This window comes from Halichoerus grypus, chromosome 1 (genome assembly GCF_964656455.1).
Source record: "Halichoerus grypus chromosome 1, mHalGry1.hap1.1, whole genome shotgun sequence".
Taxonomy (NCBI): domain Eukaryota; kingdom Metazoa; phylum Chordata; class Mammalia; order Carnivora; family Phocidae; genus Halichoerus; species Halichoerus grypus.
In genome coordinates this window covers 163,072,028-163,099,378 of record NC_135712.1, presented here as the reverse complement: position 1 = coordinate 163,099,378, position 27,351 = coordinate 163,072,028, and the positions used below count along the sequence as shown (strand labels likewise).

The 27,351-nt window shown below is 45.0% G+C and overlaps 2 protein-coding genes and 1 long non-coding RNA gene across 10 annotated transcripts in view; 1 reads left to right on the top strand and 2 right to left on the bottom strand.

Moving 5' to 3' along the window:
- Window positions 1-803, bottom strand: part of NR2C2 (nuclear receptor subfamily 2 group C member 2) — a 98,471-nt gene extending 97,668 nt beyond the window's left edge. For all 3 annotated transcript variants that reach the window (XR_004911275.2, XM_036073637.2, XM_036073639.2), the window contains exon 1: window positions 467-803. The gene's annotated coding sequence lies outside the window, so the exon portion shown is untranslated. The remainder of the gene's footprint in view (window positions 1-466) is intronic.
- LOC118523828 (uncharacterized) lies at window positions 19-27,230 on the top strand. The gene is made up of 4 exons (XR_013448882.1): window positions 19-359; window positions 23,676-23,783; window positions 25,722-25,844; window positions 26,524-27,230. It is a non-coding gene; the product is annotated as an uncharacterized LOC118523828 (long non-coding RNA).
- The window catches only part of FGD5 (FYVE, RhoGEF and PH domain containing 5), a 120,887-nt gene continuing 106,308 nt past the window's right edge, over window positions 12,773-27,351 (bottom strand). For 4 of the 6 annotated variants that reach the window (XM_036073630.2, XM_078074742.1, XM_036073628.2 and 1 more), the window contains 6 exons: window positions 27,214-27,351; window positions 26,620-26,749; window positions 25,682-25,812; window positions 19,806-19,934; window positions 14,706-14,860; window positions 12,773-14,131 (listed from right to left, as the gene is read on the bottom strand). In XM_036073630.2, coding sequence (XP_035929523.1) covers window positions 14,095-14,131; window positions 14,706-14,860; window positions 19,806-19,934; window positions 25,682-25,812; window positions 26,620-26,749; window positions 27,214-27,351 — 720 coding nt within the window. In that variant the 3' untranslated portion in view covers window positions 12,773-14,094. Of the gene's footprint in view, window positions 14,132-14,705; window positions 14,861-18,833; window positions 18,890-19,805; window positions 19,935-25,681; window positions 25,813-26,619; window positions 26,750-27,213 lie in introns of all 6 variants that reach the window. The other 2 variants (XR_004911274.2, XM_036073631.2) reach the window with 2 other exon arrangements.

Sequence of the window (27,351 nt, the reverse complement as noted above, 5' to 3'; positions counted from 1 at the left end):
TCAGAAAAAACGGCGGTTGGGCCGCGGCGGTCTCCAACGGCGGGCGGGAAGCGGAGGGGCGAGGAGCCGGGGAACTAGGGAAGGAGGGACTGCAGGGAGGAGGAGGATGAAAGGGAGGAGGAGGGGAGCCTGGCCCAGCCGGAGCCATCTCCATCGAGAACAAAATGGCGGCGCTGGCGGAGGGCCAACTGTGAGGCGGGGCCGCGGCCATTCCCCCTCCGCCCCCACCCTCGCGCCGGCCGGGCCGGTCAGGGGGAGCCCGCTCTCTTCGCCCGGCCGCGGGCGGGGAGGGGAGGGAAGCGGCCCGGCCCACTATGCAAAGCGTCCGGCGGCGCCACCGCCGCCGCCCCGTGGCAAAGGTAAAAGGGTCGGGTTCAGCCGCCGTCGCGGCGGCTCCATGTCCGCGCGCCAGGCCCGCCCCCTCCGCCGCCGGCCCGAGCCCGCCCCGGCCCCTTTTCAATTTTACCTCAGGATTTGGCGCCAAAGCAGCCTCGAAGCAGGTCCCGTGTCTGCGGCGGGCGGCCCCCGACGCGGAGGGCAGGGCGCGGGGAGGCCGGCCTCCCGGCGTTGGCGGATGGCGGGAGCCCCGGGGCCGCGGGCTCGCGGGGCAGCAGGCGAGAGACGAGACGCCGAGGTGGGAGCGGGGGCGGCGGGGGCGGGCCCGGGGGCGCCGCCGGGGTCGCGGGGAAGGGGGGGTTTGTTATTGTTTTTGTCAGTGAAAGGTCAGAGTTCGTGACCCCGGTGCCGCCGCCGCCGCCGCCCGCGCGCTGGTAGGAGGAGGGCGAATGTTCTTCTTCCTCTTCCCAGCGCCAGCCTCGCCGCGGCCGCGGGGGGCGGGCGAGCACGCGATTGGCTGAGGCGCGCGCGCGCACCGGAACGCCGCGGCCGGCGCTGGTCCATCCGGCCCCTCGGCGGCCCGCGGGCCCGGCGGCGAGCGGGCGGGAGTTGGTGTCGGCCCTGCTGGCCGGGGAGCCTCCGCCCCGGACTCGGTTGGCACAGCCGCTAGGCGAAAATGAAATTTCTATGGCGCGGACGCCTCTGTTTTCAGGGCAGAGGGCCGATTGGTCGTCTTGAAAACCTGGGAACGCGGCGCACCGTTATTCGGATGCAAGCCCGCGCCTCCTGGGGGACCGCGAGCTCCTCGAGGCTAGGTGGTTTCTGTGTTCTCCCTGTGATATCCTCCATCCCGGCCTCCCGCTGAGCTGAAGCCTCTGTTGATTGAAGAAGCAGTCTCCCAGCAGAGAGCCTGTAGGTTAAGTGGGTGGTTTATTGGTGGGTATTGAATTGTTTGTGCCGTACTCTTTACGGATGGTTTTTATTTAGGTTTTAAAGGTCGCCAGCTTCTGGCAGTATTAGGTAAAGTACTGAAATCGTCCAAAACCTGTTATTTATGGTCTTTTAGTGAACACATGACCCAAATCTTACGTCCTTTCCACTCTCCCTGCTCTTTGGAACTAGTGAACAGTGATACATAAGTGTGTGTAAACCAAGTGCAAAATTGCTTCTCTTGGTCTTAAGAATTTTGGGTTGTAGGTTTTCTTTAGATATTTCTCTTTTTAAGTCGTGGTTTTGACTTGCTTTGGGAGGTGTGGACCACTTATTTTTCCTAGATGCCCTGAAATGTTTTGGTTAGACTCTCCTTGATCGTCATGCTTTGTAGGAGGAAGATTCCTTGCTAATTGATTTTTTTCTTGCATTTTTCTTGTTTGTTATGAATAAATACTGATCCCAAGATGGATGGGTTAACCTTTTTTGTTAAACATTTGTGCTTTGATCAGGCTGACCCCAACTTTGAGTATTTTGTCCTAAATCTTATATTTCTATTTGATAGGAAATGCTTTAAATACACCATTTTTTTCTTTTCCCATGTTCTCACCTCGAAAAGAAGTAAGTGGGGAAAAGAGTTAAATTTGTAATGTCTTGCCTGAAGCTGGAAGGGGCCTCAAGAAATGATATGGCCCAGTCCTCTTCTGGCAGGAAGATCTTAAAGGAGAGGTGGGTGAGAACCAGAAAGGTCAAGTGATGTGCCTATGGTTACACAGTAATTTGATGGTAAATCCTTGTAAACATGGACTGTTTTTACAATTGTATTCTTTTTCAAAAATTAGTTTTTTTTTAACGTTAAATAATGCTTCCAGATACAGTGTAAAAATTCATACATCAGTGAGTTTTGGGTTTTTCTTTTTTTGCAAACACATTACAATTGCACTAATTTTGAAGTAAATATTAAACAATCATTAATGTTTCTATGATGGCCTATCATTAGCACTGTGAACAAGGCACAGTTATTTCATTTTACTGAGGTGTAGGAACTGAGGCCTGGGTAAGGTAAGCAATCTGCCAAATGTTACAGATGCAATAAGGGAAGCCAGAGCTGTGATCTAGTCCTTTTGACCTTAAGGTTTATGCTGTAAAACCATGCTGTATCAGTGGCCAGATGTTCACTTTAAGGTTAGTTGTTTAATATTAAAAGTAGTGTAGAGAGGTGCCTGGGTGGCTCAGGCGGTTAAGCAGCCGCCTTCAGCTCAGGTCATGATCCCAGGGTCCTGGGATGGAACCCTTCCTCCGTCTCCCTGCTCAGCAGGGAGTCTGCTTTCCCTCTCCCTCTGTCCTTCCCCTGCTCGTTCTCTCTCGCTCTCTCTCAAAAATTTTTTTTAAAAAAGTAGTGTAGAAAGGGTTCATAATCTTGGGCAGCTTTTCTTCCCTGGAAAACAGATGCACACGTACAGAGACAGATTGCAGACAATATCAGCAGGTAACAGGCCTCTGCAAGCTGAAATCAGTGCTGCCGTAGTGCCATTTTTTTTTCATTGTGTTTTTGCTAGAAGTCTTTAAAATATATATATATGTTTGTTTATTTATTTTTAGAGAGTGCACATGTGAGGTGGGGGGTGACAGAGAGAATCTTAAGCAGGCTCCACTCTCAGTGTGGAGCCCATCTTGGGGCTCAGTCCCATGACCCTGAGATCATGACCTGAGCCGAAATCAAGAGTCAGATGCTTAATAGACTAAGCCACGCAGGCACGCCTCGCTAGAAGTCTTTTTAGTGAGAGTGTTTTAGCAGCTTTAATCACAAAAAAAATTCAAGTTGTATCATACTAGCTATACTTTTTTTTTGACTGTTAATAAGTATCCACATTTATATCAACAGTGCTTTTAACATTGTTTTATCTGCCTTTAAATATTAAAGGGTTCTTGACTGAGGGGTGTAGTAAAGAACTGCCAGGCCCCAGTGGTTGTGAAGCATTAAGCTTTGGGTGGGCTTGGCATCAGCACTTCTGAGCATCACAGAGAATTCTGATGTACACTACCGGCCTGAACCACTGATCTAATTCCAAAAATGCGTGGCAAAAGAAAAACAAGACAAAACTTTTCATTTTTTGAAATGCAGTTGTTGGTTTTTTCAAACTGACCACTGCTGAAGATTATTCATTCACAGGGACAGGGGCTTGACAGGATTGATGATACCCAGCTGTTGTGTGTGCATCTTCTTGGCACCTACCCAGACTGTGAGCTCTGTATCGAAATGTGCCTTGTCCCTCTCTATCTCAGCCCTTACCACAGTACCTAGTAAAGATGGGTATTTACTGAATCAGTGCTTTTCCCAGCAACAGTATATGGTGAACAATATTCATATTATCATCCCACTTTTAAGATGAACTCAGTGAAAACAAAGTTTGGTGACTTCCTTGAGCTGGGATGTGAGCCTGGGGCTGTTCACTCCTTGCATAGTGCTCTGTGGATGAGACCCAAGTGTTCCTTTCTCTTCCCTCTCTGTTCTCTGGGCAGGTATTTTTTTCACAACACTTAACTAGTGTGTTCTTCACTCAGTCATTAAGTAACTTGTCTGTGAGCTCCTTGAGAGCAGGAACAATATCATGCAGTTTCATTTTGTACATAGGACAGAGTAAACATGTTTTTTGCCATCCAGGGTTATTTAAATAATAAATGTCAATGAAAACCAAATTTTGGTTAAATAATAGTTGTATATGTGCTAAAATTTTCAAGTTATTATTAAGCAAAGTTGGTTTTTTAACTTGTAAAGATACTGCTTTTTTGGTAGCAGAAATGATGGTTTTCCTTATTTTTGTAGACTGTGGGAAGGCTTAATAATTACCTTCTTAAGTATTTATATCTTTGTATCAGCTTTTCTGTAATAGCTTATGCTTTATTGCTATGTATAGTAATTTATGAAACTTACATTTATATCATTTATATAATTATGACATGTTTATAAAATAAACTGTTAAACCTGATATAATTCTTTTTAGCCTTATTTTTTAAGAATGTGGAATCTAAACAGATGTAATCAATAAGTACCAGATTGCCTGTTCCTTATACTCACATTATCCTATTAAATCTTCACAATAACTTTGTGAAGTGGATGGTATTATCTTGTTTTTATAGCTGAAGAGGCTGAGGCCTTAAACAGGGGAGCATGACTTCTCCAAAGTCACATGGTTGGCAGGTGGTGGAACATTTATTCATAGTTATTTCTGCTTATTTCTCTTCTGTCCTTGAGAACTTTGAAAAGAAAACCGTCTTCCCACCTCCATGATTCTGTCAGAGTCAAGTTCTGTCAGAGTAGAAGGCTACTTGGAGAGGTCTCAGATTCTGTATACTTGGCCCTTGCTTTTCCCAGGAAGAGAAAAGAGACTGAGCCTGTGGTAGACTGGTGGGAATGGAACGCAGGGACACTGTGAGAGTGAGTTCCTGAGTCCCCTCCAGAATGGCTTTTGCTGGGAATTTCTGACCTGAGGCTTCCTGGGCCTTGAAAAGGTATTATTTCAAAGTTGTATTTGGCTCAGGTATCTTGGAACATGTGGAAAATTAGATTATCTTCTCAGAAAAATGTGCCTGCCCTTGGTCCCTTGTTTTAGAATGCAGCTTGCCTAATTAGGAGGTCTCAATCTTGAGGTTGGGAGTTCTTCACTAGCCCAGCGCTACCACAAGAGTTAATCACCGGGGCCTATTGGCCTTTTACTCTCAAAGTCTGAATAGTGGCACTGCTTGAGTTTCTTAAAGAAGAGATTATTTCAGCCCCACAGCCTATTCACTACAGGCCAGGAAATGTACCTCAAAGCCAAAAGACTCTTGGAAAAGTCTTCCCCTTCAGTGCTTTGCTTTGGATCACCTTGGGGAGAAGTGCTTCACCTTGGGGAGAAGCTAGGATGCTGCCCTGAGGCTTCTGGCCTTGGGGACGCTCTGGGTACATTGTCCGGACTGGGTCTACACAGAGATCCTCTTGGTTCTGTCCTCACGGTTGGCCCCTCCTCCACTGTTCTCTAGTTTAGGTCTCTCTGGCCTGCTGTCATGGTTTCCTAACCTTCCAAACCAGTCTGCCAGCTGCCCCCTCCCCACCCACCGCCCTCCCCTTTTCCCTCCCACTGCCTAAGTGTTCTGCCAACAGCCAGTTCTAGCTCTCTTCTACCAATCAAGTTCTTTAATGGCTCTGCATTGCTTAGGGCTGAAGTGAAAACTCAGATGCCTAACGCGAGGACAGCAGGGGTCGGGTCTTGCAAGTGTTCTAAAGGAGGTCAGTAAGCTGAGATAAACACTATTAGTATGTTAAATGGTCATAGTGACACCTGGGGAGCTCACTAGACTTAAAGGGGCAGCCCCTCATCAGCATCTGGAATGCAGCCAGAAATGGATTTTTCAAGAGAAGCCAGAAATCCAGATTTGTAAATGAAATCTCTTGGTTTTGAAATGTTGGCAGTTTACAAGTGGTTTTTTAACTATGCAGGCCAAGCATCATCTCTTAAACATGGTTCTGGGTCTCAGAACTAGTTTGGGACCTTTGACCAATCAGATAAAATCTAAACTGAGCTAGGGCCGCTGAAAGTCCTTCACAGTGGGTCTTTTCAGCCCCTTTCAGATTAGAGCATCATTCAATGGTAGTATTACAGTAAAAACACTTGAACTCAGAATTTTGATTCCTTCTATTGAACATACATTTTAATCTGTCATGGAAAGGGAACTTCGCAGGCAGGAGACGGGAGCCCGTGTCTCCGGGTTGTATGCAGTGTGTGTGTGCCTGTGCGCGCATGCGTTGGTCGCTGGAGGCACGTTCCTCTTGTAGTTCTCATTTTCCCGGAGCATAAATTTACTGTTTCCTGCCAGGGTGGGAAAGGGCAGTCACTTACCTCTATAGAGTGGGGTCAGGGGATCTGAGGGTCTCATGAATACTTACAGCAACTCTCAACTGATCCTCTTGTTAGTCCCACTCTAGCCTTCTCAGACATCTGTGCCTTCAAATCGCCAAGCCTCCTGAGAGCAAGGACTGGTCCTTGTGTCTCACTGGACTCCTTCCCTGCAGTCACTTCGGTATTAGTTTTCTCTGCTAAGTCAGCTGCCACTGTCCAGGTATCCTCCAAAAATAATTGACCATTTTGATACCCTGTGCCTTTTCTTGCATTTTCTTTGTCCTTTAGGTTATATCTTTTTATTCATTTACTGTCCTTTTAGTAGGTTTTGGAAAGGAGCCACGAAATGCATGCTTCCTGGTTATCACTGTGAAACTAATTACATCCAAACTCAGTGGCTTAAAAAACACTTTTTAAAATTATCATCTTGCAGTTCTAGGGGGCTCAGATAGGATGTTCTCTCTGGAGGTCTCTTGTGGTTGCAGTTAGAAAGTGGCTGGAGCTAGTCATCTGAACGGCTTCCTAGTCTGTCTAGTGACTGATGCTGGTTGGCAGTGTGAATCCTGACATGTGACCTCTCCGTGTGGCCTGGGCTTCCTCATAGCATGCTGCACACATTCGAGGAGGACACAAGAGAACAAAGTGGCATTTTATATAAGTCACTTCCTCTGCTACTCCTTGAGCCATCACACAGGTCTGTCCAGGTTCAGGGGAGGAGATGCGTACTCCATCACTTGATGGGAAGAGTAAGTCAAATTGTCAGGAGAATATGCAGGAGGGCATCTGTTGGGGCAGCCCTCTCTGACAGAGTAGACTCCATCTCACATGTATTCAGTCTGTCTTCTTTAAATGGAAGACCAGAGTGGTCTTTCTAAAACAGATGTTTTGTCCCCTATTTTAAAGCATCTGAAGGACCCCCCCCCCCAATCTCGTTGCCCTACATCCCCTAGAAACTATAGGTAAGTGCAGGGGACCTGAATGACCTGGCCACAAACAGTCCTTCTTTGTCTCATCTGTTTTTGTGACTTCTTCCCTCCACTTTGATGATTCCGAGCTACCCCATTTCCTGAATATGCCACATGGTATCCTACTCATTCTCAACACCTTAACTCCTGCTCTCTGCCTCCAAGGGCCTCTCCAACCCCTTTTCTGTATAAGGCAAGCCCTCCTCAGATGACAAGTCACACCCCCACCCGGCGATTTCCTAATCTGCCTCAGGCACAATTCATTGTTACCATTCTCCCACAGCGCTTTCTCAACCTCTACCATCGAGTGTTTGTACCTGACTTCTCAGGGGGTGAGCTCCTGGAAGTAAGTAACGATGTCTCTAGTGCTCAGTACTGTGCCAACTCGGCTGTCACTGTTAAAATAGCACCTGAGTACTGCAGTGTTCCAAAGTCCCTTAGCATTCTCCTAGGCTAACGTGCGCAACATTCAGCCCTTCCTCTTCTTCCAGCAGTCAACTGAACATTTCTAGCACCAGCAACACAACCCTGATCATATTAACTTTTCTTTCCAGCTAATTAATCCTAGAAGGAAAGATCATGTATTCTCGAGGCTCCAGGTTTGTTGAACAAATTTGATTTGTTCATAGATGTTTCAGTTATGACTTAGGTAATCATCATTTCTCTGTGTTAGGAAAGTCAGTATTTATCAGTCAATTGTGTATCAGAGTTTCAATCAGCAGAGTCAGTTTTCAGAATAACTGAAAGTCACCTTTCAGCTTAGGATGATGGCGGTGATAGGGTACAAATTACCCTGGATGTCTTGGCATGTTCCAGATTTGCCATTAATGGATTGTGGGGCTTTAGAGGAGATCCAACTCCTGAGTCTGTTGGCTCCTAGGTCAGTTGAGGCCCCCCCACCTACGGGGGTGGGGTGCGGAGGGGAGTGTGGAAGGAAGAACATGGAAGCACTCTTCCAAGTGGTAAACACGCGTTCATGAAGGCTGCTGAACCTCAAAGCTCAAAACTCTTGACCAAAGCCCTGAACTAAACACCTAAATTATGTAGACAAGAAACTTTGAATGTTTAATGCACTTTGTTAATTTAAAATTTTGAGATACGGTATTTAGCAAATGTTGTATTTATTGTGATTTTTATCCCCAAAGAGAGAACTTGTCAAGGAACACTATGTTGCATCCTCTCTTAGCAGTTTTATCCCTGTAGCTTTCTTAAACAAAGAAGAAAAATACTGTTCCCTTAAAAATTTTCACAAAGAAAGCTTAATAATGTCAAGGGACGTATCTTGGAAAAAGGAAAGCTTTCTAAGAAATGTTATTTAAAAGGCCATTTTCAGGGCACATGGGTGGCTCAGTCGGTTGAGTGTCCGACTCTTGATTTCAGCTGAGGTTATGGTCTCAGGGTCATAGGATGGCCCCCCAAGTCAGGCTCCATGCTCAGCAGGGAGTCTGCTTGAGATTCTCTCACCCTCCCTCTCTGCCCCTCCTCCTGCTCGGGCGCATGATCTCTCAAATAAATAAATCTTAAAAAATAAATAAATAAAAGGCCATTTTCTTCACATCTTTTTGTTAGGAGGGGATGTTTCTTATCCTATATAGCAAGGGATGGACTTATAGGATGAGACAGTGATATCTTCATAATTGTAAAAATGGAAGATCTTTGTTGAGTAGGTGAAAGGTTGAGATTTAAGAGAAATTAGTCAAATTGCTACAGTGAAAACTAATGGTCATTTTCCACTCTGCCCCATAAAATAAGATTCAGGGTCACACTGAGTGGTATTATAGCTGTATTTTAAAAAGAGCTATCTAATTTTATGCCTGTAATAACTTCCATAATTATACATGTTGGAATAATCAAGCCTCATGCTTTGGGGTATAGCCAATTACTGTAGCGATCAAGAGGTAACTTATTTTCTCATGTACATTGCTCACAGTGGGGCAGTTCCATTACACATTCATGAATTCTAGTGTGGTATTGTTAAGGGTTGTTAAGTATAGGCCACTGGATTTGAAGGGCCACAGATTTACGGGAGATGGCAATTCTTTTAAATCTTCATCTGCTGCTTGTGTCTGTTACTTTAAAAGGAGTTCTTAGGAACATATAGGCTTATGCCTATCCTTGACCACAAGACAGATTTTTGGATACACCTTGCCAGTGAACACATTAGACATAGAGCCAAATCCTTCCTTACTTTCCCTCTGAGTCTACCTTTGGAGAGAACGTGAATTGCACTTTTGAAAGTGAGATCCTAATTTTGAAGAGAATTTGAGGTCATTTAGGGCAGTTCTCACTTGAGTGGGGAAATCTTTATGTAATAAACCAGAGTAGTGGTCACTGTTGAAAATAAGCTTTGGGAGCCCCTGGCATAAAACATGTTGTTATTCTAAAGTTCTGTCATATTTGCAACTCTCAGCTTCTGGATAATTGTTATAATTTATAATTTACATACACCAATAACAGGTGTATGTTACTTTGCTTATAGGTATCTGATACCTTGATTACTACCATACCATTTCCTGATCAAAACTATTTCTGTAGCTTTACCATGAATTTTATACCTTTCCCCTCGTTATATTTTTGAAGCATTCAAAAAATAAAACTGGCAATGTCCTTACATTTGAATATGTGTCTTTAGTAAGGTCTTTTGATTTGGCTCATTATATGTCTTAACTGCAACTCGGTGCTCATTTTTTTCTTACCTGACAGTCTTAAGCTAGTGGCTTAAAAATTTTTTGAAAGTAAGTTTTGACCATAATCTAGAAGTGGAACTACATTTTGACATCAACAATCAGTAATATCATGTGTATGCACACACAGTTGAAAACAAAATGTCATAAAACAGCCTTAAGGAGGACGGATCCGCCCTGCTGTGTTCCGCTCTGCTGTCTTCAGTGAGCATGTAGGGTGGGGCTGGGGGAGGGAGCTGGTTGTGATCCACTGCATCGATTTCATAACCCACTCCTAGAGTTTAAAAAAACAAGGCTAAAATTTTTGTTCACAGTGTCTTTTGTTTCTCTCTCTCTCTGCTTTCTTAACACGGATTTTATTTTGTACAAACCTCTCTTTCACTCTTGTGGATGTGCTGCCTTTCTATACTTGCTCTTTTGTAACAGTACCCGTGAAGGACTATCAAGAGAATGAGGCCTGTTGTCATTCTGTTCTGTCAGCAGAGGATGCCCTTTCCTGTACAGCATCACCAGATTATCTGTGCAAGGAAGAAACTGAGGCCACCTAGGGAGCTTCCTCCATGGCCCTGCAGAGCCCTTACATTATGCTAATCTAAACCGTAGTCTTTCCAAAAGATGTGGTCCAAAGAGTGGACTTTGTGGGTGGATCCTCAGCAGCCGTCCTCCCCTCAGCCCCCTGACCAGTCTGTCCCTATAAGTAGCTTAAGAAAGGGCAGGCAATAAGTAAGTGTGGACCTGGAGCGTCACGGAAGGGCTGCTGGGTGCCTCTAAGAAAAAGCTAGAACAGGAAGATGAGCTCCCCCTCCCTGGTGCCTGTGAACAGGGAAACCTCTAGCCCCGCCATCAGTGGCAGTCACTCATCAGTCTCTGGAGAACCAGCCCTGGAATCAAGCTGACACTGGACAGCAGATTAGAGAAGCCCGAAGAGCTTGGTCCTTAGGGATACTGTCGAAGTCTGAAACTGCCCTGCTTTTGGACCTCCTCTTGTAAAGCTATTTAAACCAATTTGATGTTAGTTTGCTCTTACTTATTGAAAACAGACTCCTTAGCGTGGACACCTCTGTCCTTTCAACTGACCATTCATGTGTGGAAGCGCAAAACTCCCACGATTATAGAAGCCACAAAACACGGTTGAATCAATTAACAGAATATTCTAGCATGTTGTTGTCTCTGCCTTGTAGCAGAACTCAGGCTCCAGCTTAGTCCTACCACTCCTAGCCCAGGTGACCTCAGTCCCCATTTAGAGGTTCAGTGTTCAGCGATGACATTTATACTGTCAGTCAAACAAAAGGCTGGGCTGGATGAAGAAAAGACTCTGACCTCATTACCCTTCAGTGGTGGTAGCAGGGCTGTCGGTGTCCTGGGCACTGGCCTGCATGGCGTACACCCAGTGATCCACCCTCAGTCCACACCCACGTATGGGACCAGGCTGCATCCAACGGAGAATACGTGGTCAGCGTGTCTGTCGGCCTGACCACAACAACTCAAAGCCTACTTCTGGTATGTGCAAGAATTATCACCAGGAGCCAGGAACTCGACCAATGTCCCTGGACACTTTGTTTCTAGTGTGCTTTGTATTAGTAATCATGAACAGAATTCTTCCTAGTTACTAAAACCAATCCAGGCTGGAAATACATTGCAGGGAAGGTGTGAAGCCACTTGAAAGTAAGTGCTTTCAGTGCAACTCCAGTTTCATAAAATTTTACTGACTCTGAGAAGCAGGCAGAGGCCAACCCTGCAAAGGACTGTGTTTTCTTGACCCATGTGTGAAGAGCTCAAAGAGAGGTCATTCAAAACAAATAGAGGGGGAAAAGACCTGATGACCAAAGGAGCTCAGCCTGCCCCTGCCAGGCTCTCTTCAGGCCTGGCTTCCTTCTTGCCATTTCCATGAATAAGAAGGAAGGTCTTTGCATATTGTCTTCATCTTGTATTGTCACAGAGCAGGGCCCGTTACTTATTTTCACTTTGTACAGTGCATGCCCTTCCCCATGGGGTTATGGTTTCCAGTCCACTTTCCTGAATGTTTGGTTTGTGCTTTACCCCTGAACTCTTTGGGAAGTTGGAATGGTCTCCACGTGACTGGTGAAAACACCAAGGCTTGGAGCTACTGACGTGAGTGACTTTACCCAGGGCCTGCGTGCTCTCATTTCTGGGCTACAGCTTGGCACAGAACTGCTTCCTCCCTAGAAACACAGCCTTTGCTGAAGCCCAGGGAGCAGGTAGGCAAAGCAGATACCATGGGAAGCTTGGGGAGCGTGGTCGTGGCATCAAAGCTGTTATTTCTCTAGCCCCTGGGTGCATCCACCCTTAGGCCAGGTGGATGGCTTCACCTGAGTTATTCCAACCAGGCCCCATGAACCTGTAAAATGGGCTGGACAAAGAGAAGGTCAGGGAAGGAACAGCAAGCGAAATTGACTAGTAGAAACTGGCTGAAATCGAAGAACCGTGGGAAGGACAGGTAAGAATGAGTTACAGGTAAACCAGATGGGTCCTTGCCCAGTCACATAGGAACTGTGGAGGATCTTAGTGGCCCCTGCTACTTCCTTTTATAAAACCGATCCATTAGGTTTTATCTATAACCCAGGCGGTTTTTATTAGGGTAACTACTGACTGAGAAATCAAAGCCCCATTACCTCTTCTTTTCAGCATCAGAAATAGGATGTTCTATGGTACAAGAGACCTTCAGATGACTTCCAGATGCGTAATTCTACCTGGAGCCCAGAAACTGACAGTGGCCAGTGGCGCACAGCAGATTGGGGAAGCTCCCACTACCTGGTGCCGAAGTCTTGCTGTGCTTTTTAAAGGCTCAGAGGCTCTAGAAGGCCCGCTTAAAGTAGGTCTGATAATGAAAGTGGTTGCATTGGAATTGAGCCCTCAAAAATTAATAAAAAGATCTGTCTAATCACTTAGTTTCAATCATTAATTAAATGTTCAATGCAAACATTTTAAAGGAGAAATTGCAAACTAGAAAAAAAAATTCCCCTGAAAATATTTAATGTAAATAACTCCTTGAGATGGTGCTTTTTACAAAAGGTTTGTCAGCAAATGCCGTTTTGTTTAGGGGACAGGACATCAGGAAATGATATGATCGTTTTCTATTTCAATGAGAGTAACAAGGAATCCCACCTGCCCCACCCCCATTCTTGCTCTATGTAGAAATTTGTCCAGCATGATGAGCAGCAGTCATCAGCGGGAGGTGGCTGAGCCCCAGGTGCCCAGAGAGTTTCTTCAAGCCACTACTTCTGTGCCCCCTCACTGTGTCCAGAGCCACTGGCCAAGACCACCAATTCACTTTCTGATTATATCTTTTCTGTCTTCGTATCTTTCAAGGCTTTGGTAATACAGCCGAAGGGTGACCATGTTGAAAACAAGCACAGGTTCTTTTACACATAACACTGTCAGCTCATGTTGGGTAAACACAGGAAGGCACACAATAAATTACAGCAGACCCTATCTCTTCAGAGGGTTTGTGGTGACCTCCAGGGTGGGGGCTGGGCCTGCCGGCAGCCGAGCATCCAGCACTGGGGTACTGTGAGGACCACCCCGGGAAGGAGGGGGTCCTTCCTTAAGTCATGTCCGTATACAGGTCTCACGATCAAGTGGAGGAGAAAATCCTTGCCTTATCCAGTGCAGTGCGGCCTCTGCAGTAAGGAGGACCCTCCCCTCTGAGTGCCGCTCACCTGCCCACTTGGCAAGGTCCATCCGTGTTTGCACAAATCAATTGTACGTACACCCTTGTTGAGAACTGGTGGCAAATTAGTCCATAGGACTCCATCTGCTCCTTACTTAAGTAAATCACTTGGAAAACATAAAACTGGAGGTTGTAGCTCAGTAAAACAATAAAGTGCTTTCGATGAGGGTAGCTGTTATTTACCAGTTGTTTCTCGTTCCGCCTGAGGCATTGCCATCAGTGCTATGGAAGGTGATGATGTTCACCACTGGTAGAAACTGTAAGCTTGTTTCCACTAAAAAGCCTGCATTTCTAAAATGTACTTTTTTCCTATTGTTTCCATGTCTTCACGTTAACTAAACGTGGTCTCACTACCCGGTAAGGAGATCGCTTATGCTGGGGTGGGGCGGGGTCGGGCGGGTGGAAGACACAAGAATAGAAAAGGAGCGGTTCATAAATATTCCTTAGGGGTTCCACTTGTGACGGTGAGAGAGGGGGTTATGGCAAAAAAGATGAGGCCCCGTGCTGAATCCAGATATGAGTCCCGAGGAGTAGAGACACAGATTGGCTTCTGGAAGGGTCCACATTCAACCTAAGACTTTATTCTGAGTCCACATGCTTGATAACTGCTATAACACACTTGCATCTTCCATGGCCTCGATCCACCTGTAAAACAGAGGAGAGGGCACACTTAGGTGTCACAGCTCTGAGACTCTGGTCAGAGAACCTAGAAGTGAGCAGGTGGACTAGGTGACTATTAGCCTGACATTGGGGACCATGTCATATTCATATTTGTTTCCCTAGCATTTAGCAAAAGGTCTGCTGAATCAAAGCATGCCTGTATGAACGAATCATGATAATCTTTAAAAAATCTTACAACCAGGGGCGCCTGGGTGGCTCAGTCGTTAAGCGTCTGCCTTCGGCTCAGGTCATGATCCCAGGGTCCTGGGATCGAGTCCCACATCGGGCTCCCTGCTCGGCAGGAAGCCTGCTTCTCCCTCTCCCACTCCCCCTGCTTGTGTTCCTGCTCTCGCTATCTCTCTCTCTGTCAAATAAATAAATAAAATCTTTAAAAAATAAATAAAAAATCTTACAACCAGGAACAGGTTCTGTTCTGCTGTTCTGCTGTGGCCCAAAGGGGTTAGATGGTACAGGAGGCTGGAGCAGAGAGAAGCCAGAGCCCTGGGTAGCAACTTGTAGAGGGAGAGGCAAGGAGATACAGGCCTAGTTATTTGGGTACCTTTGAGCTGAATTGGTATCCTCTGCTTTGAAGCTATAAAATAGGGTTTTCTTGTGGTAGAGGTGAAAAATAGGTCCTACTTCACTGCTGCCCTCTTCCTTCTCTGGGGCAATGGTGAAACCGAGCAGAGGCATACTCTCCATGGCCACTGTGTCCTGCAGAGGGCAAAAGGGAAAACGATATTACACACGGCACTACACACAGTCAACTGCTCAGCATTTACTGTTACCTCCGATTTCAGGTGCGCGACGAGCCCTTCTGTGTGAGGCATGGTTTGGCAACAGTGGAATAACCACACACATACTCTTCACCCCCTCTTCCCGCCAGGACCAGTCATGAGGAGAGAAAGAAACTTAACATTCTGTCACAGCCTGTTAGGGTCCAGGCATTTTCATCTTTATATTATCTTGTTGAATCTTCACAACATCACAGAAGGTGTCACTCCTGTTCTAAGAAGACCCTGAAGCTCAGAGAAGGTAAATCACTCCCTAAGATCACACAGGTCAGTCAGGGGCAGAGCCAGAATTTGGACTCACGACCACCTTCTACCACTGCATTCTTTCTGCTGACTTGATTAGTCAGAGACTCTGTTTTCCAGAATTATTCCAGATGATATCCCCAATACTCATTCCCCCACAGCCTATCCACGACGTCTCAATATGGAGCACGTAGGGTGTCTGTGCTATAAAGTTGCTAATACTGTGATGAGACCTACACAGAGAACATAAATGGATCTTAAAATCTACTCAGTGGAAAAAGAGATTTTTGTATATAAACATATATTTACACATACATATTTATGTGAAAATACATGCTCATAAAATACAACTTTATGAAACCACACATAGACAAAGAGATAAAATTAGTTAAGCAATTAGTTAAGATATAATTAGCTAAGAAGGCTGTGGGAGGAGAAGGAGGAGGAGTTGAGGTTGTATATAAAACGAAATCAACTTTCAAAGACCGCTGGATCAGGAAAAGCATCTAAACTCAGTATCGATTCATGATTAAAAAAAAAAAAACCCTCAGCAAACTAGAAGGGAACTTCCTTAATCTGAGGGCATCTATAAAATACCTACAGCTAACATCCTACTTAATAGTAAAATACTGAATGCTTTTCCTGTAAGATTGGGAACAAGGCAAGAGGGTGCTCGCTCCTACCAATTAGACTTAAAATTGCACTGGCGGTCCTAGTCATTGCATTAAGGCAAGAAGAAGAAAAAGTTCAGAAAAAGAAGAAGTTAAACTATCTGTGCTTGCAAAGGACTTGTTTTGATTGTAAAACAACTACTAGAACCAATAATCAATTTAGCAAGGTCACGGGATAATCAATTTTTTTATATCTGTTTACAGCAAACAACTGAAAATAAACTCCATTCAAAATAGCATGCAGGGGCGCCTGGGTGGCTCAGTCGTTAAGCGTCTGCCTTCGGCTCAGGTCATGATCCCAGGGTCCTGGGATCGAGCCCCGCATCGGGCTCCCTGCTCAGTGGGAAGCCTGCTTCTCCCTCTCCCTCTCCCTCTGTCCCTGCTTGTGTTCCCTCTCTCGCTGTCTCTCTCTGTCAAAAAATAAATAAAATCTTTAAAAAAATAGCATGCAAAAAATAAAATAGGAATAAGGTTAACATAAATGCAAGAACAGAAGTATGAGACCTCTATACTAAAACTACAAAACATTAAAAGAAAAACTAAAGAACTAAATAAAGGAAGATTTATGCCATATTCATAGATTTGAAGATTCAATATTAAGATGCCAACTCTCCCCAAATTGATTCAACAATCTCTGTCATCATCTCAGGCTTTTGGGTAGAAATTGACAAGTTTATATGGAAACACAAAAGACCTAGAATACCCCAAACAATCTTTTAAAAAGAACAATGTTGAAGGGGCACCTGGGATATTCAATCAGGCATCAGACTGGTGACTCTGGCTCAGGTCAGTCATGATCTCATGGGTCATGGGACTGAGCCCTGTGTCAGTGGGAAGTCTGCTTGAGATTCTCTCCCTCTGCCCCTCCCCCCACTTCTGTACGCACATGCATACTCTCTAACAAACAAACAAATAAATAAATAAAAGAACAATTTTGGAGGCTTATACAGTCTGACTTCAAGACTTACTATAGAGTTCTAGTGATTAAGGCCGTAAGGTATTGGCATAAGATTTCGTAAATATATCAGTGAAACAGAATAGAAAACTCAGAGATAGCCCCAAATGTATTTAGTCATTTGATTTTTTTTAATTTTTTTAAAGATTTCATTTATTTTTTGACAGAGAGTGAGATAGCGAGAGGGAACACAAGCAGGGGGAGTGGGAGAGAGAGAAGCAGGCTTCCCGCTGTGCAGGGAGCCCAATGCGGGGCTCACGACCTGAACCGAAGGCAGACGCTTAATGACTGAGCCACCCAGGTGCCCCTAGTCATTCGATATTTAACGAAGGCACCAAAATAATCCTATAGGGAAAAGAAAGTTTTTTTTTAAACAAGTGGTGGTGGAATAACTGGATATCCATATGGAAAAAAAATGAACCCCAACCCCTGTCTCATACCATACTCAAAATTAATTTCAGATAGACCTGAATGTAAAAACTAAAACATTCAAGTTTTCAGAAGCAAATACAGGGGAACAACTTTGTGACTTGCAGTAGACTAAAAGTTTCTTGTGAGATGAAAAGCAACAGCCATAAAGGAAAACAGTAATAAATTAGGTTTCATTTAAGTTAAAAACTTCTGTTCACCAAAAGAACAGAACAAATTCATTCATTAAGAAAATGCACAGGCAAGCCACAGACAGGGAGAGAATATTCACAAAACATTTATCTGACAAAAGACTGGTATCCAAGATATGTAAAGAATTCCTGTAACCCAGTAATAAGACAACTTACTTAAAAAAATATGCAAGAGATCTGAACAGACACTTCTCAAAGAGAAATACAGAAAGAGCCAATAAGCACATCAAACACATCATTAGTTACTAGGGAAATCTAAATTAAAACCACACTGAGATACTAGTAAATTAATGACTGACAATACCAAATGTTAACTAAGATGTGGAGCAACCAGAACTCTCACACTTACATACATTGTTGAGGGGACAATAAAATGGTAGACCACTTTGCGAAAGGGCTGTAAGTTCTGATAAATCAAACATATACCTTCCTATGATCTAGAAATTCCAATCCTAGGTGTCTACCCAAGTGAAATAAAAACCTATTTTCATATAAAAACCTCTATACAAAAGTTTAAAGTGACTTTATTCATAATTACCAAAAACCAGAAACAACCCAAGTGTCCTTCAACTGATGAAGGGAATAAACACATGGTGGTATGTTCACAACATAGAATACTACTCAGCCATAAAATGTCATGACATGTATTCAAAAACATGGGTGACTCTCAAACACCTCATGCTGAGTGGGAGAGGTCACATTTATATGTGATTTGATTTATATGAAGATTCTAAAAGAGGTAAAACTAATCTATGGTAGAAAAAATTCAGAACAGTGTGCTGCCTGTGGGGACAGGAATGAGGTGGGGATACCACAGCTAAACAACAGGGGTTCATGACAGTACACACAGTGAAAACTGGCTATCCATTTTATCAAACCTTTTTTCTTTGATGGAATTTGTGAGCTTAGTCCTATCACTTGCATGGTCTTATTAAGAAATTGTACTAGTTCAAAAAAAAAAAAAAAAAAAAGAAATTGTACTAGTTCTTTATGGAAAAAACCACTTTGGAAGCATACTTAAAATCCACCTTTTAAAATCAACTTAGGGTGTCACTTCCAATGACAACCATTGCTCAGGACCTACAGAATGGACACTGAGAATGGGTTTTCCATTCTCAGACAGGATTCACCTCTTTGGTGGTTATTTAATTATCACTAGCCTTCATTCACCTAAGACAGAATTTCTTCCCAAAGAGTGGTCCATGGGATGGGAGAGTCCCATGAGACACTCCATGAGGAAGGGCCTGTGGTCAGGCCAGCTTGAGAAATCCCCTCATTCAGAGATCCATAACACATCTGGGTACATTACAGATTCTAAGAAGTACTCCTACTAACTGCCTACTCAGGGTCCCCTCAGAATCCAATTTTTAGAGAACCCCTGTGAGCATCCTGTGTAATACCTACTTTGGAAGATGCTGCCCTGGGCTGCAGGTGGGCATCACATCACATTTCAGTTTGTTCTGGAAAGATCAAAATTCTCCTCAGCTCCTCTGTGGGCATGTCAGTGAGGGCACTGGAGTCACTCAGGCCTACTGTGGGTCCCCCTCTGTCTGTCTGCGTCCCTGCCGGCCTCTGGGATTCCCTGAGGGACGGGCAGGCTGCAACCATCACAGCTACAGGTCTTTTGTAAGAGAACGTTTATGCCCCAAAAAGAAAGTGTCTTTTGCACCTTCGCCAGCATCTGGGGTCGGGGTAGAAGCGCCAGCCCTGTGCTGATGTGACCATCCTCCTGGGGTAAAACACACATGCTCAGCAGCTGGGCTCTTAAGTCCCGTTTTCGAAGTGGGTTTAGCCCGCGGAAGCCACTGGATGGTGGGGGCTAGACATGGAAATCTTTCAAACTATCACCCAGCGTCAGCCCGGGTCAGGACCAGACAGCCACCTGCTGTAGAACAGAGCCCGCACCCGGCTGCTCTGGAAGCAGGCTTCACTTCCAAGGCCGTCCAAGGCCCTCCTACATTTTATATGTAAAGGTAAGACGCTCTGTAAAAAGTATCAACTGAAGTTGTATTTAGTAGAAACACTACCACGAAACAGTGTAGTTCCCTGGAGTGCCTGGCTTGTGCTAGATGCCGGGCCTGTGACCTTCAAACACTCGGGTGCACAGGTCTGCAAGCTGTCCCGCCGTATCTCCACAGAGAACTGGTAAAGTCTTTCCACTTGGAACCTACACATGCTTGTGTCTTTGTAGCAACACTCAGCACATGGTACTGCTCGACACAGACTGGAGTGCTATGGGAACTGGAACCCGCATCCAGCCTCACACCGCCCTGCAGGCGATGGGGTGTTGTGCATACCCACGGGGACGTTCTGAGGCATGAGCTTAACCTGAGGGCCTTCACAGGTGAGAGGACAGAGAGCACGAACCACCACTACCTCACTGGCCATGTAGGTGTAGAGCACTTTGCCTTTGATGACAAACCAGAGCTTCTTCCAGTGCCTCTTGCCTTTCTTGCACCGGCTCAGATAGCCACTGATGGCGGAGCCCTCTCCCGAGGCGGCCACCTGACAGAAGAGAAGCAGAGTGGTCAGGGCACCAGGGGGTGGGCATGGTTCAGACGGAGCTAAAATGACAGTGCAAACCAGCTGGCAGAATGTGTATACTGCTTTGAAATCTGAGACTCAGATGAGGTCTCAGGATACATCCAGCACCTCAAAAGCAGCACAACAGTACCAGGGATTAAGACAGGACTTACTGAGTGGACCCAGGAGACACACGAGTCAAAAACTGCCTTCAGGAGTGCTGCCCCAAGTGGTGTTTCAGATTCTTGGCTCCCTCTCCCCAACCCACAAGGCCCCATAATATGAAACTGCAAATATCTGGGGGAAAGGTTCTTCCTTCTAAAATTGATTCTTACAAGATTTAATACGTATTCTTCTCAACATTTTATTCAAAAAAAATAGAAAAGGAAGGAAACCTATGAGGCCAGCATTACTCTGATACCAAAACCAGATAGAGAAACCACTAAAAAAGAGAACCACAGGCTAAATATCTCTGATGAACATAGATGCAAAAACCCTCAACAGAATACTAGCAAGCTGAATCCAACAATACATTAAAAAAATCATTCACCACTATCAAACGGGATTTATTCCTGGGATGCAAGGGTGGTTTGATATTTGCAAATCAATCAACGTGGTACATCACATTAACAAAAGAAAGGATAAGAACCATATGGTCATTTCAATAGATGTAGAAACAGCATTTGACAAAGCACAACATCCATTCATGATAAAAACATTCAATAAAGTAGGTTTAGAGGGAACACACCTCAACATAATAAAGGCCATATATGAAAAATGCACAGCTAATATTATCCTAAATGCAGAAAAACTGAGAGCTTTTCCTCTACAGTCAGGAATAAGACAGGGGTGTCCACTCTCACCACTTTTATTCAATATAGCACTGGAAGTCCGAGCAACGGCAATCAGACAACAAAAAGAAAGAAGGGTGCCTGGCTGGCTTAGTCGGTGGAGCATGCGACTTTTGATCTTGGGGTCATGAGTTTGAGCCCCATGTTGGGTGTAGAGATTACTTAAAAAAAAGGCATCCAAAGGAAGGAAGAAGTAAAATTTTCGCTTTTTGCAGATGACATGATACTATATATAGAAAACCCAAAAGACCCCCAAGAACTGTTAGAACTGATAAACAAATTCAGTAAAGTCACAGGATACAAAATCAATGTACAGAAATCTGTTGCATTTCTATACACCAATAATGAAGCAGCAGGAGAAATTAAGGAATCAATCCCATTTACAACCACACCAAAAACAATAAGATACCTAGGAATAAACCTAACCACAGAGGTGAAAGACCAATACTATGAGGACCTATAAAACCCTGATGAAAGAAACTGAAGATGGCACGAAGAGATGGAAAAACATTCCATGCTCATGGACTAGAAAAACAAATATTGTTAAAATATCTATACTACCTAAAGCAACCTACATATTTAATGCAGTCCCTATCAAAATACCACTAGCATATTTCACAGAGCTGGAACAAAACAATCCTAAAATTTGTGTGGAACCACAAAAGTCCCTATTTAGCCAAAGCAACCTTGAAAAGGAAAAGCAAAGCTGGAGGCATCACAATTCCAGACTTCAAGTTATATCACAAAGCTGTACTCATTAAAACAGTATGGTATTGGCACAAAAACAGATACAGAGATCGATGGAACAGAATAGAAAATGCAGAAATGGACCCACAACTATACGGTCAACTAATCTTGGACAAAGCAGGAAAGAATATCCAAGAGGAAAAGACTGTCTCTTCAACAAATGGTGTTGAGAGAACTGGAGAGCAACATGCAGAAGAATGAAACTAGACCACTTTCTTACATCATACACAAAAACAAATTCAATAATGGGTTAAAGACCTAAATGTGAGACCTGAAGCCATAAAAATCCCAGAGGAGAACACAGAGAGTAACTTCTTTGACATCAGCTACAGCAACTTCTTTCTAAATATGTCTCCTGAGGCAAGGGAAACAAATGCAAAAATAAATTATTGGGACTTCATCAAAATAAAAAGCTTCTGCACAGCAAAGGAAACAATCAACAAAACTAAAAGGCAACCTTTGGAATGGGAGAAGATAACTGCCAATGGCATATCTGATGAAGGGTTAGTTTACAAAATACATAAAGCCTTTATAAAACTCAACACCCAAAAAACAAATAATCCAATTAAAAAGTGGGCAGAAAACTTGAACAGCTATTTCTCCAAAGAAGACATCCAGATGGCCAACAGATACATGAAAAGATGTTTATCCTCACTTATCATCAGGGAAGTGCAAATCAACACTACAATGAAAAACCACTTGACACCTGTCAGAATGGCTAAAATCAACAACACAAGAAACAACAGGTGTTGGTGAGGATGTGGAGAAAGGGGAACCCTTCTGCACTGTTGGTGAGAATGCAAATTGGTACAGCCACTGTGGAAAATAATATGGAGGTTCCCCAGAAAGTTAAAATAACTAACCTACCATCTAGATCTAGCAATCACACTACTGGGTATTTACCCAAAGAATATTAAAACACTAATTCACAGGGATACATGTACCCCAATGTTTATAGCAGCATTACCGACAATAGCCAAGATATGGAAGCAGCCCAGGTGTCCACCAATTGATGAATGGATAAAGAAGATGTAATAAATATATACAGTGGAATATTACTCAGCCATGAAAAAGAATGAAATCTTGTCATTTGCAATGACATGGATGGAGCTAGACAGTATTATGCTAAGTGAAATAAGTCGGTCAAACAAAGACAAATACCATATGATTTCACTCATATGTGGAATTTAAGAAACAAAACAAATGAGTGAACGGGAAAAACAAGAGAGAAAAAACCAAGAAACATACTCTTAACTATAGAGAACACACTGATGGTTGCCAGAGGGGAGAGGGGTGGGGGATGGGTGAAATAGATGATGGGGATTAAGGAGGCCACTTGTGACGAGCACCGGGTGATGTATGAAGTGTTGAATCACTATATTGTGCACCTGAAACTAATAAACACTGTGTGTTAACTAACTGGAATTTAAATAAAAACTTGAAAAAATAAAAAAACCCATACATACATGCTCAAAAAAATAAACTTGATTCTTACACTTTTTAAATTTTTTAAATATTTTATTTATTTTACAGAGAGCACGTGAACACAAGTGGGGGGGCAGAGGTAGAGACAAAATCTCAAGCAGACTCCATGCTGAATGTAGAGCCTGATGTGGGCTCAATATGGGGCTCAATCTCACAATCCTGAGATCGTGACCTGAGCCAAAACCAAGAGTCAGAAGCTCAGCTGACTGAGCTACCTAGGTGCCCCTGATTTTTAAGCTTATCTCTTATATTTAAGGATGGATCCTCTTTGTAATGTTTACTTAAAAGGTTTTGTAATCTTCCTAATTGGGGGGGGGGTTTAATTCCTGTTGTTATTAGTAGAAGTAGGATTTGTCTGTTGCACAGTCTTTATGTGGGGGTTCAGAACACAATACAGGTTTGGAGAAATACCAGTCTGGGGTTCCAGCCCAGGTTCTCCCAGTTATTTGATGGGCAATGTGGGCAATTTACTTCTTCTAAGTCTTAGATTCCCTACGAGCAAAACTGGAGTCAATGACCTAAGAGAGGTACCTGACAGGTATAGTGCCTGGCCCACAGAACTGCTCAAAATACTAATCTTACTATTGGGGCAAGAAGGCCAGGTCTGGAAATAATTTCATCTGACTTTCCCATTTTGCAGATGGGGAAACTGACGCCTAGAGGAATGGAGGTTATCTACTGAAGGTCCAATCTCTACTTAGTTGAAGAGAGGGTAGAGAACTTGGATCTCCTGGCAAATACTCCGAAGGTCAATGAACTTCAATGCAGGGAAAGGAGGCCATCACCAGCCTGGGATTTTTTTTTTTTTTTTAAAGATTTTATTTATTCATGAGAGAGAGAGAGAGAGAGAGGGAGAGGGAGAGAGAGAATGAGCGGGGGAAGGGCAGAGGCAGAGGGAGAAGCATGCTTCCCACTGACCAGGGAGCCCGACGTGGGGCTCGATCCCAGGACCCCAAGATCATGATCTGAGCCGAAGGCAGACGCTTAACAACTGAGCCCCCCACACACCCAGCCTGGACTGTTTTAAGAGGTACCAGGAAAGGAGTCTGTGTCCGCCACAGGTTCCAGGACTCCCAGCACCAGACACAGGCTTTCTCTCCCTGCACTTGCCCTGCCAGGGCAGCTCGCAGAGTGAGAAAGGCAGAGTGGACAGAGTATGTTGGGGGAAGCCGATTCTGACCTCCCTTTCTGGCACGTGATCGGAGAGGCAGCATTTCCGCAGACTTTGTCATGGGGAGCAGGGCTTATTGTTAAGGTGGAGCTCCTGCGGAAAAGGGACAGGGCAGCGGGTGACAGGTGGGGCACATTTCTCCTGGGGCTGCTGCAAATCCCACTAAGTGCAGTCTTTGCTAGGTAGTAAAAAGGTTGTCACTTTGAGCAAAAATTACCAAAGGGCTAGCTAGGACACCAGCATCAGAGACAGCTGGACTCTAGAAGGCTAAGAGCAGCGGTTCTCAAACTGTGTGCCCATGGAACACTCAGGTTCTGCCCAGCAGGAGTGAAAAGGTGATCTTTTCTCAATTGGTGGAAAGGGACTAGGTTAAATAAATGATGCTACAACCATACAACGTAAAAAGTATGAGATTTGTATGTGTGAGCAAATGTGGAATGATAGCTAAGAGAAATTAAGTGTGAAGAGTGTATAGAAGATTCAGTACAATTTACCTTTTCAGTAAAAAAAAAAAAAAAAAAAAAAGGATCAATGGATGTACATCTTTATTATGTATATGCATTAAAATTTCTGTAAGGATCCCTAAGAAACTTGATGGTGGTTACCTCTGGGAGTAGGTGGGACTGGAGGAGTTCGGGGAGGGAGAGAAACTCATGTTTCATCAGGTATTCTTTTGTGCTGTTTTGAAAAAAATTTTTTTTTACCATGTATGTGTTATTCCCAAGATTTTTAATATGCAAAGGAATTAAGTAAATGAGTAGAACTGTACCCCTTTAAAATTTCCATACCCTAACACTTTTGAAACCCTTGCCACCCACTACTCAATAATGAATATTAATGCAAAAACTTGGAAACAGCTGATCTTCTTTTGACAGCTTGTATATTCATGGGCACACATTTGTTTGTGGTTGTGACCAGAATATAGACATATAATCTGGCCCTCTTTGTAGGAAAGACTTGAATTTAAGCAATTCTGAGGCTTCCTGCAGACAGTCCCACATCCTCCAGGAGGCTCAGCACCCAAGGCCCTTTGGGACCCGCAGGCTGAAGTGGACAGCACAGCTCCGAGGGCCTGCTAGGGAGGGCTAAGCCGGGACTGTGGCTGTTTTAGTCAGAAGAACCCCAGTGATCTGTGCACTACCCATGGGGACCAGGTCTAGGCCATGGGACAGGAAAGAAAGTAAGGAGAAAAAAAGAAAGACTTGGAGGGGAGAGAGGGATGGGAAAGACTTCTAGCACCATCTACATTTCGGGTCCCGCCTTCTGCCACCAAGCAGGCATGTTCTCAGTCATGCCCAGGAGACAGGCCCTTGTTAGTGGTGAGTCAGTCCTTGTCACAAGAGTGTCTCCCATTGGGAATTCTCTTTGTCCTGAAGAGCTCAGCCAGGCTGGGGGAGGTCATACCCTGTCCACCGAGGAGGACCATGAACCTTCTAAATCCCTTGCCTCCCACATAGGCAGTCCACCTGCCTTACCTCGGTCAGGGCCGAAGGGACCTTCTTCTGTTTCTTGAAGGTCGAGGGGTTGATGCCGTGGAAGACAGATGAGAAGGCACTGCTCGAGAAGCGGGGGGAGGACAGGGGGAAGCTCATGCTCACGGGCCGCTCTGTAACCAAGACAAGCCACAGGGGATGGGAGGTGAGTGTCCACATGGACAGGCATGCTTCTTGCTTTGGAATGTCAATTCCTATAAAATTAGAGCTCTGGGTCCCTCCTGAGATGGGAATCAGCCTCATGAGGGGGATTAGGTGTGACCAGAAAGACAGGCACACTCCCTCTGATGACATGAAGGCCACGGGGGCCAAGAAGGAAGGCTTTTCCTGGGTGCTGGCTATCCCTTCTTCACCTGGGCTGTCCTCTGTGATGGCCTCAGGTGGCCCCACAGAGGAGAAATCTTTGGTTTTGGGCCCAGTATACACTTGCTGTCCCTCTGGCCCAACCCTGCTTGGGCAAAGCTTGTACCCTGAGCACAGTCTCTCAGGGGCCAGCCTGGCTTCCTCAGGATCCTCTATCACTCAAGGAGCCCTCAGCCCTTCCCTGATCCACAACTCCTCTGTTATCTATCTTAAAATCCTTATCCTGGAAAGGTCCCATAGAACACAAGCCTACAGAACATTTTCAAAAAGAGGGTCACCATGGCAAAGTATACCTGAAGCACCACACCTGCCATCCCCCTCACAGAGAGGCACTGACCCAGCGTTTCCCAAGCTTAGCTGCCCACAGACCCTCCTGGGAGTGCCTATCCATTTCCCATGGAGCCAACATTTTGGGAAATGGTGCCCCAGGTATGAGTTTAAACCCTTATTTCCTCCTTCAGGGCTGCTTTTGTTCTGAACCTCCACAGGAATGTGGTTTCAGGCACAACCAGGGGCCAGCGAGAAGCCACCCGGAAGAACAGTGGTGCCCAGGTTACCTCTCATCAGGCCTGGGACATCCCCGCCCCTCTTCTTCAGCTCCCCATAGCAGCCGTCACAGACCTTGGCCATCCGGTCCTTGAGGTACTTCAGAGGGTACTTGTTTCTGGAACAGTTCCGGCACACAATCTGCAAGCCGGGTTGGGGACGTACGTTGGAACGGTTCTCACCCTCTGCACGTGCATGTGCATGTGCACGTGCAGAGGACCAGCATCTTCTCCCCTCTGCTGACTCACCCCCCACCTCTCCAGGTACTGTTCTGAGCACAGGACTGTGCCAGGTCCCCCTGCTTTTCCATCGTGGAGACACAGAGTTTCTGTGCAAGTGTCTATCAGTTTTTCTGATGAGCCCTTAACCAGGACATGATACTTTTTCTCCAAAGACAATAACCACGTGCGCTATGATTTTCTTTTGGGAATGCAGTGGTGGAACGGAATGGGATTTGGAGCCCTGGTTTGAGGCTATCAGTAAAATGGGGCCTCATAAGGTTAATGTGAAAACACCCTGCCCTGAGCCCAACAGTAACTGCTGGATGCCCGAGTGCCCACCCCACACGACCCTAAGTTCACACTCACCCAGATGAGGTGACTCACCTTGCCACAGGCGTGGCAGTGGTGACGCCTCAGGGTGAGGGAGAAGTCGCAGCCACAGTTCATGCACATCATAACATGTGTGACGGGCACCAGAGTGGGGGGCCTCTCCCCCAGGCTGACCCCCAGCCTCTCCCGTAT